The sequence below is a fragment of the Myotis lucifugus genome, unplaced genomic scaffold, assembly GCF_000147115.1.
Source record: "Myotis lucifugus unplaced genomic scaffold, Myoluc2.0 scaffold_424, whole genome shotgun sequence".
Taxonomy (NCBI): Eukaryota; Metazoa; Chordata; class Mammalia; order Chiroptera; family Vespertilionidae; genus Myotis; species Myotis lucifugus.
In genome coordinates this window covers 382,216-392,050 of record NW_005871472.1, presented here as the reverse complement: position 1 = coordinate 392,050, position 9,835 = coordinate 382,216, and the positions used below count along the sequence as shown (strand labels likewise).

Genomic DNA, 9,835 nt, shown 5'->3' with positions numbered 1-9,835 from the left:
GGCAGAGGGTGGAAGGGAGGGAGACAGGCTTGGCAGAGGTGTTGAGGGAGGGAGACAGGGTTGGCAGAGGTGTGGAGGGAGGGAGACAGGGGGCAGAGGGGTGGAGCACTCCTCACGTTGTCCCTTTGGCTGGGGCTGAGGGGCCTGCCATCGGCTGAGAAGCTGCCACCACATCCCGGTGGGTCTTCTCCCCGCACTGAGTCTCCATTTCGGAATCATTGCAGCTTCCAAGCAGTTTAACAACGAGGTCCTGCGGGCCCACAATGAGTACCGGCAGCAGCATGGCGTCCCCCCGCTGAAGCTGTGCAAGAAGCTCAACCGGGAGGCTCAGCAGTGAGTGCCCTGCGCCCCGGGGTGCCGGCCCCGGGCCCTGGGGGGCTGGAGGGACATGAGTTTCGGGGGCAGGATCAGTCAGGCTTGAATAACGACTCCGCAGGCCCCTTTGTTCCTCTGAACTCAGTTTGCTCCTCTGTAAAACGGGCTGTTTGGGGCTCAGAAGAGCTGCTCAGAAGGGACGCTCCCAGTTTGCGCTGCGAGCCCCGAGCCCCGGGAGGACGTGCGCCACGCCGGTTCAGGGCTCACCTCGGGGCCTCCCTGGGCTGCTCCTCTGAGAAACACCATCCTCCCGCAGGTATTCGGAGGCGCTGGCCAGCACGCGGATCCTCAAGCACAGCCCGGAGTCCAGCCGCGGCCAGTGCGGGGAGAACCTGGCCTGGGCATCCTACGATCAGCCAGGTGGGTCGCCTTCTCGGCTCCCCTGCCCTCTGCCCCCTGCCCGGCTTCGGCAGCCCGCATTCCAGCCCCTGGGGCCCTCCCTCCGTGTGTAGCCATGGGCACCACAGGCAGAGCAGAGCGGAGAGGAACCGAGCTCCGCACTCCGGGGCTGAGGGCGGCCCCCGCAGCGTCCCTGGTGGGGCCAGACCTGGGCTGCTGCCAGGGACACAGAGAGGAGTCGGACTGCCCGCACCCCCTTTCGGAGGAGCCCCCAGCCGAGGAGCAGGGTGCGGCCGCAGGCCTCTCTTGGCAGCCCCCCCCCCCTCCCTGCTCCCCAGCATCCCCAGCTGCAGAAGAATGTTACTTGTGTCACATTCTCCTAAAACAGATTGTTTCCCAGAGCTGGTGTATTAACTTTCTCACCAGAAAAGCACAGCAGAGCTTTTAACACGTCGGAAAGAAAATCACCGTCATGGGCGAGACAGCCCTTCATCTGACGGCTCAGCCTGCAGTGGCGACCCCGCCACACGGGCCAGACATCCTTGAGCCTCCTGGTCGGACAGCCCTGTCCTGTGTCCTGGCTTTTTAGGAAAAATGTTGGCGAGCACTGCCTCCCTCCCCGAAGCCTCCTCCCTCCCGGGCCTCACATTCCTGGGAGTTCCCTGGGGAGGCCCGAGTGTCCTCTCGGCTTCCCCGCTCCGGGCCCCTCCGGGAGAGGGTGCGCATGCTCCCGGGGAAGGCAGGAGTCCACAGCCCGCAGCCGCCTCCCCGGCCTGGGCTTGGGCCTGCTGGGCCCAGGGGAGGAGGGAGAGGGATGGGAAAGAGCCAGGAGGAGAGGAGGTTCCCTCCCAGCCTTGAACTGGCTCCCTGGGGAGCCTTGAGCAAGTCCTTCCCCTCTCTGGCCTCAGTTTCCCATCTCGACAGAGAGGGGGCTGGGTAAGTGGCCGCTAAGGCAGCGGTCCCCACGCTGGCTGCACATGGGATCTTGCGGTGCTTTTTAAAAACACCGGGGCCTGGGTCTCTCCTCCAGAGATACATGTACCGTCCGTCTGAGGCAGGTCCCAGGCATCAGCAGCTTTCACAGGTTCCCCGACGAGGCCGGTGTGTGGCCACTGCTCTCGAAGGCCTTCCTTGCTGCTCAGAGCGTGGTGCATGGCCAGCAGCAGCCTCTGGGCACTTGTTAGGAATGCAGACTCACAGGCTGCCCCAAGACCTACTGCACTTTAGCAAGAGCCCCAGGTGACGTGAGCACACGTTCAAGCTTGCGATTCTGCTCTGAGCTGCGAGGCTCCTTCTAGCTCTGACCCTGAGATCCGCAGCTCCCAGGGAAATGCTGTGCGTTTCTCCCATCAGCACGTCTAGGCCAGGGGCTGCTCCCAGCGAGGACCCATCTGCCTGCCGCGGAGACCCGGGCCCAGCAGCCCAATGGCCTTCCCTCCTGTGGATATTCCGGGAGCCAGGCTTGGGGTGGGAGGAGGGCGGGCTCAGGAACACCAGGGACATCATCAGAAGCCCTTGGAGTGCCTTGCATGGAACCCTCTTTACGGAGGCCCAGGAAGGGGAAGGCCTTGCCTAGGATGCCACGGCGAGTTCGTGGCCGGGCGAGGAACAGATGCGGGTGATCCCAGGCCAGGGCTCCCCAAACCCCCAAGGCCACCTCTTCAGCTCGGGTGTGCCCCTGGGCAGAGGTCCTGTTTCAGCTCCTGGGTGCTTTATCGGACCCCTCACTGTGGGGTGAGTGGCTTGCGGTTGGTGGGAGTAGATGGAAGGAATAGGAGTGGGTTGATTTTGCTGCTGAGTTTTAAACAGTGTCTTTTCCATACAGGACAGGAGGTGGCTGACAGGTGGTACAGTGAAATTAAGAACTACAACTTCCAGCAGCCTGGCTTCACCTCTGGGACTGGTGAGTGACTGGGTGGCACCACTGGCCTCGCCCTGGACTGTTGGGTGTCAGAGAGGAGCTAACCCTCTGAAAACCAATCATTTCCCTCCTGTTTTACCTCTCCCATATTTGTCTGAGTTGACTTTGCCCAAAGGGTAAAACCCTGTTTCCCCAACACACACACACACAAACACACACACACACACACACACACACACACACACACACTCACACGCACGCACACACACACACACCATCTAAGCTCCCAGGCCAATGCTGTCCGCCCCGCCAGCTCCAAGTTTCCGGATGACTGGCGTGTGTCGTAAGGGGCTGTGCATTTTAAAAGCTGCCGGGCGCTGCTTTCCAGAAGTGGTGCCTCAGCCCTTGTGACAGGTCATCCTACTTCTGGTCTTGCTCCCTACATCCAGCCTGCTCCCGAGCACCCAGGATGTTCCCAAACCCTCTCTGCCCATGTTGCTCTCCTGAGTAAACTGCCAACAGCTTCCCGGGGCTTCAGGAAAAGGGCCACGCTCGCTCTTCTCTCGGTTTTACACGCCCCGCTTCCTTCCTGCCGCAGCCCCAGGCCTCATGGCCTCCCAGGCATTCTCCTTTCACCTTCAGGCTGCCCTTTGAGGTTCAGGTGAGCTTGGCTTGCAGAACCCCTGGAGCTAGTCTCAGCCCTGGCACTGCTATTGGTGTGAACTTGGGTGGACGTCCCCCCATCCTTCCCTGTCTTAGAGGGAGAGGGGCAAGGTGCTGGTCTCTACAGGACATTCTGGGAGGTGGCGTTTAGATGCAGGAGCCGCTGACTGGGGGACCATCCAGCCTTTCTCGTAGGCCTCCACTGTGCGCGGTAAACATGTAACCCACTCAAGGCCCACCCCAGCCCTGTCAGCATCTCTGAGCGCCGGGCTCCCTCTGGGCCCTCACCAGGCCTCACCCGGCTCCTGTCTTTCCTCAGAACCACCGCAGGTGCACCTGAGGCGGCCCAGGAGGGGATGGAAGGGGCTGTGAGTTCCTCTGACCAGAAAACCTGAAAAAGGGATTCTCGACCCACCCTATCCCTCTACTCCCCACCCCACACCCATGGGTGGAGCCTCTTACGGCCTCCTGCCCTCTGGAGGTTCTTCAGAAGCAGGAAGTGACATGTTCTCAGAACCAGTCACTGTTTCCTGTGGTTTTCTGCTCACCCCTTCGGGCAGGAGTTCTTGCAACCCTGTGGGCAGGACTATGGGGCAGGAATTAAAACATCTGCTGAAATGCTTCTCCCCTGGGCACTCAGGCCTGAGGGGGCTGCCGCCAGGGCCCGCAGGGAGAAGTGATGGCTCTGTGGCAACCCAGTTCCATCGATGAGGCAGGGGATAGGAATGGCTCCTCCAGTGATTAAAATGTGTTGGCAGAACCTGGAGTCCTTCTCATGAAGATCTGTGTCTAGGAGCCGTTTGATTTTACAGTGTCTGGATCTGCTTCCGCCGTGAGCAAGACTCACGGGCCATTGGACATGTGTCAGAGCGAGTGGTTAGCTTTGCTACCCGTCCTCGGCTCAGAAGCCTTGCAACACCATTTGGGGGTGGGGTGGGGCTTCATGCCACGAGTTTGGCAGAGGACACTGAGCCCCAGGAAGGGGGAGAGACCTCTCTACACCTTCTGTCCTCAGTCGGATGCTCTTTCCAAGGCCCCTGCTCCCAGGCAGGAACCGCGCACGGTATATAGTAGATCTTGGCAAGGGAATCGCGTGCAACAGTAAGGAAGAATGAGAAAGCTGTTTGTATTGATACAGAATACAACAGCTGAGCCAGGAACGGGACTCAGCTTTCGGTGATCACTGACCACCCGCCTCACCCGTCGCTCCACACTTCCCACCCCTAAAGAGGAAAACCCCAGAAGAACTATAGTCCCTATGTCATCCCAGGTGTCTGTGGGTAATGCCTGGGGATGGACAGAGCCTGAGCCTAAGACAGGAGCACAGATTTGGGGGGAGTTATCATCAGGGCTCGCAAGACCCTTACAGATCTGCAGGCCCGTCTCCCACCCCAGCCTCCCCCAGAGCAGCACCGTTGTTCTGGGATCCCCTGACCTAAGGTCATGGTGTAGGTGAAAGGGCCTTTGAAATATCTACAATCTCCTTCCAGCCACCCCACCCCTGTCAGCGTCTTGTGGTAAAGAACACAGTTCTATGCCAAGTGCTGAGTGGAGGGAAGGGTTTCTTGCAACTCCTTTGTTATGTTCTGTTTTCATGAGCAGGTTTGTTTGTTGGTGTATTCTGAATTAGCGGTACTTTCACGTGGCCTGATATGTGTCAGCTGTATGAGGGGAAAAGCCTGCCTTCCATCCCTGGCCAACCACGATGCCAGTTTCCTGTGTATCGTTGTAGAGCTGTTCTGAGCTTATGCCAGCATTTGTGTAAATATATGTTTTTGTTTTCTTTTTTTATATTCTGGTGTCAGATACAGGATCTGTTTTGCACTGGCTTTCTTCACACAGCAGATTGGCAGAGATTGTTCCCTGTCAGTACAAAAAGGGCTTCCTCATTCTTCCTTACTGTTGCGCATGATTCCCTTGCAAAGCTCTGCTGTAACTTACTGTGTTTTTCAAATGTATATTTTCGAAAGTTTGGGTCCAGAGCAGGAAAGAGGATGTGATCTATTTAGGAGAAAAAGAAAAAGCAAGCTGTTAGTAGTTTAGAGTTAGAAACCAGTGTGTATCTGATGGTTGCTAAGGAAGTCGTGCCCTTTAACTCATCTGTGAATACCACACTCGGTTATCTCGGTGCGGACAGAAACCTCCCCGGCCAGAAGAAAGATAACTCGGTCACAGCTGTTTGGAAAAGGCTTCCACAGGCATTCATGCTGCCGAAGCTCATGTTGTGTCTGTAATCAGATTCTTGGCAACCAGTGGATAAACAGCAGCTCTTTCTTCCTTTTCTGGGTGACAGAGGGAGTGGGCGGGTCTATGGCCCAAGCATGTGGTCTGTTGAGAGAAAAGGCTTGTCTGAGAAAGGACTTGAGCCTTGATGAACAGACAGCCCATAGAAGCGGTGACACCTGGCAAAGCTGCCAAAAGCCTGGAGCTGCGACTCACAACCATAAGGACCAGGGTGAATCGGCAAGAAGTGTTTCTCTGTTCTGAGGTGAAAATCAGAGTTTTGTTGGGCAATGGTTGATGCAAGCGTAAGGATTAGCAGAAAAGATGCACAGTTGTACTTAAGGTTTGCTTTCTTTTCATTCTTGCGTTGACTGTATCACATCAACTCTATTGAGTAGTGTTTATGTTTGGTTATTTTCAGAAAGGAAATCTTTTTTGTATGTAGACAAATAAGTAAACTATACCTAAACTTAAAAATAGAGTTCAACTGTGGGGGAAAACACACAATTTAATCAATGAACAGTTATTTATTCACCATTTCTGATACACATGGGAGATATCAACGTTTTCTTGTCCCTGGAGAATTGGAAAAGTGTAGCTACCATTATTTATTTATTTATTTATCTATGTATTTGTTCATTTATTCCTTTCTCTCTTGCTTTAATTTTGTGGTAAAATATACTTTACATAAAATTTATCATTGTAACCATTTTTTTAAAATATATTTTATTGATTTTTTACAGAGAGGAAGGGAGAGAGATAGAGAGTGAGAAACATCGATCAGCCGCCTCCTGCACATCTCCTACTGGGGATGTGCCCGCAACCCAGGTACATGCCCTTGACCGGAATCGAACCTGGGACCCTTCAGTCTGCAGGCCAACGCTCTATCCACTGAGCCAAACCGGTTTCAGCTATTTTAACCATTTTTAAGTGTAGAGTTCAGTGGGACTAAATACATTCATAGTGATGTGCAACCACCACTCTATGAATGAAAAAGTTCATCTCCAGAACTTTTTCATCATCTCATATTGAAATTCTGAACCCATTAAACAATAACTCCCCTCCCTCCCTACCCCTCTTGTAACTACTATTCTATTTTCTGTCTTTATGAATTTGACTATTCTAGGAACCTTATATAAGTGGGAATCGCTCAATATTTGTTCTTTTGGGTGGCTTATTTCACTTAGCATAATGTCCTCAAGTTCATACAGGTTGTAGCACATGTTAGAATTTCATTCCTTTTTAAAGCTGAATAATATTCCATTGTATGTATATGCAACATTTTATTTATCTACCATTTATTGATGGACATTTAGTCCCCCCCACCCCCACTGGCTCTTCAGTCCTTGTGAATAATGCTGCTATGTACATTGATGTGCAAATATCTAAGTCCCTGCTTTTAATTCTTCTGGGTATATACTTAGAAGTGGACTGCTAGGTCATATGGTAATTCCATGTGTAACTTTTTGAGGAACTATCATACTGTCCTCCACAGCAGCTGCACCATTTTACATTCCTGTCAGCAATGTACAACTTTTCCAATTTCTCCACATCCTCACCAAAGTCTGTTTCTTTAAAAAAAAACACATTCTAATGGATATAAAGTGGTTACCCTCTTCCTTTCTGAACCACTCTGTGAGAAACTGGGCCACTCTGATCGTGATTTTCCTCCCTCTTCCTTCCCTCTGTCTTTTCTTCATCTGATATTTATTGAGCACCTGCTATGTTCCAAGTCCAGTACTAAACACTGGGGTCAATAAGGCCGCTGTGGTGCCTGCCCTCCAGGAGGAAACACAATTGCCTCGAGGTTATTTTAGCAAGCAGATGCCATCCTGTGAGGTGGCAGTAAATATCCCATTGATCTGTCACCTCAATAGTAAAAGTGGAAGAGATGAGCTCCCGACCTTCACTCCCAGGAGATAAGAAGAATTTATGGCATCGAGCAAAGAGTACCTTTGCAGCATCAATTCTTTGACCCCAAAATGGGAGGGGAAGGAAGTTAAGCCATGTTAGCAGCTTGAAAGGACCCATGAGTAAGGGGCAGGTGGTCTGAGTGGATGACATACTGAGAAGCTTCAGCAAGCCACGGAAGTGTCTGGAGGATCAGGCAGTAACTTGAGAAAGAACTGGTCTGTTTGAGAGCAGAGGGAACTGAAGGAGGCTCTACCTTGTTAAGGTCTCAAAGAGTTCATAGAAGGCCTGTACTTCTAGTGAAAGCAGAGCCAGAATCCAAGAGGATTCTTTCATATGCCTTTCATTCATTCATTCACTCATTCATTCCATTCACTCATTCAGTAAAAGCTGCATGTGCAGGCTGTGCCAGGGTCCTGGGTATACTTTGGTGAATAAAACAATTTGATATCTACCCATGTGGGGCTCTCTAGCATCATGAAGAAGCCAAGCAATAAGCCAGTACTCAAATCTAACCTTGCAAATGGTAAGAATGTTGCCGGAAGCCGGTCCATCCTTGCTGCTTGACACAGTCGCTGCAGGGAAGAAACATATGCACAGCATATGTTTCAAGGGACCTGGCGTATATGGCATACTGTTCTTTTTTTTTTAATCTTTATTGTTAAAAGTATTACATATGTCCACTTCCCCCCCCTCATTGACCCCTTCTATCCCACCCCTGTTCTCCCACATACATTTATTTTCAAACAAAAGTTGCCATGCATTTATTATACATTTCTATTAACTTAAATATGTACAGTTGGCTCAAAAAATCATGATCCGTACATTATCACACATTCTGGAAAGCTTCTCAGATCTATCAGGATGGGCTTCTCTTGTGACCCAACTGAATTTCAAATGATCTCTTTAGAAGTCTGAGTAATGGTGCAGCCTATACAGTAGGGCCCTGCCCTTTTCATTCCCCAAAGCAAAAATCCATGGTATGCACAAGAGAAATATTCTTCTGCTTAAAGACTGGGAAGTTTGAAAATACTGTACAGGAAGGAAGGTGAACCAATCTGACTGCTTCTTTCATTTTTTCTGAAGCAATTGCCAAGATTTCTGTGGTAGGATTGACGGTCAAAGAAGAAACACCGGTAACCAAGTTCAGTATAGCTTTTATCGGCTTTGGGTTTGTTTCTTGGAGACAAGAATCTTGACTGTATATGTTTACCACTCCGCAGTTAGAACCACAAGCCACATACTGTCCATTCCTAGATGTTGCAATGCTCAATCCATATAAACCGCCTTCATCAACAAACCTGTCCAGGCACTTCCTAGAGTTCACATCCCAAACGTAAACTTCCCTGTCCGCCAAAGAGGCGTACACTTTCTTACTATCTGAAGAGAACGTGGATGCTGCAATCCTTCCATTTATTTTCATGCTACTAATCAATTCTTTAGTCTTCATTGACAGCAAATGAGAATCTCCAGCAACGCCATTTATGAGCAAGAAGGACCCATCTGAGGAGACATCAAACTTCCTTACTATCTTCTCTTTCAAACCTCTCACTTGATGTCCTGGAATTAACTTTCCAGCCAGCATATCATAGACATAAAGCACCTTGCTGTGGGTACTTGTGGCTAAAACCTCTTCTCCATTAGCACTAAAACGAGCCTTAAAGATTGGAAACTTTTCCAAATAGATGCTCTGAATTTTAGGATTTGTTTTCCCATCAACCTGAAACAGTGACACAGAGTTATCTAGTGCAGCAGCCATCACCACCTGAGCACAAGGATGGAACTGCACAGACGAGATCCGAGCAGCATTGGCATGTAGGCAGTTCTTCATCTTTAAGATTCCTTTAGGAAGAGAAGTCGATGTGGATATGAAATTCCCAGTCCTTGGCAATAAATCATCTTCATCCTCTTCACTTTCATCATCTGAAGATGTTTTCTGATTAGCCTCTACCCAGGCCGGTACTCCCCCCATGGCATGCTGAAATTCTTCCTTAAGTCTCTTCTGAAGCTCATTTTTTGAAAGTTTATTTTCACTGTCATTTTTCATCATGTCTTTCCGAAAACGATTGTTCATCATGTCAACCATTTCCTCCTCTTCATCTTCTTCATCCACCCAAACTGGCTTCTTTTGAGGTGGAAAGTTATCTTTTGCTTCATTCTCCACTTCTGAGTCACCTGAGTCTTCCTGTGCTTGAACCCATGGGCCTCGCCAACGCCGCAGCAGCGCGTCCCTGTTTTCCCGCGGCGTCGCCGAAAACCAGCTCCTCCGGGCACCGCTCCACGGCCGGCTTGTCCTCCTCCAGCGTCAGGCGGTGCAGCTCCCGGAGCCGGCTCTCCTCCGCTGCCTCCATCGTGATCGCAGCGGCCGCTGCACTCGGCCCGGCCGGCCGGCGGTTTCCGCTGGGATGAATAAGCAGCCTTTCGGGGTGGCCCGCCCGGCCCCGCTCCGGCTTTCCTGTCCGG

The 9,835-nt window shown here is 51.4% G+C and overlaps 1 protein-coding gene and 1 pseudogene across 3 annotated transcripts in view; one reads left to right on the top strand and one right to left on the bottom strand.

Annotated features, from left to right (window-relative positions):
• Window positions 1–9,835, top strand: part of GLIPR2 (GLI pathogenesis related 2) — a 24,121-nt gene that overhangs the window by 8,325 nt on the left and 5,961 nt on the right. For 2 of the 3 annotated variants that reach the window (XM_006102696.3, XM_023744029.1), the window contains exons 2-4: window positions 225–333; window positions 632–735; window positions 2,540–2,617. In XM_006102696.3, the coding sequence (XP_006102758.1) occupies window positions 225–333; window positions 632–735; window positions 2,540–2,617 (291 nt within the window). The remainder of the gene's footprint in view (window positions 1–224; window positions 334–631; window positions 736–2,539; window positions 2,618–9,835) is intronic. The other variant, XM_023744030.1, reaches the window with a different exon arrangement.
• LOC102429951 lies at window positions 8,062–9,835 on the bottom strand (annotated as a pseudogene).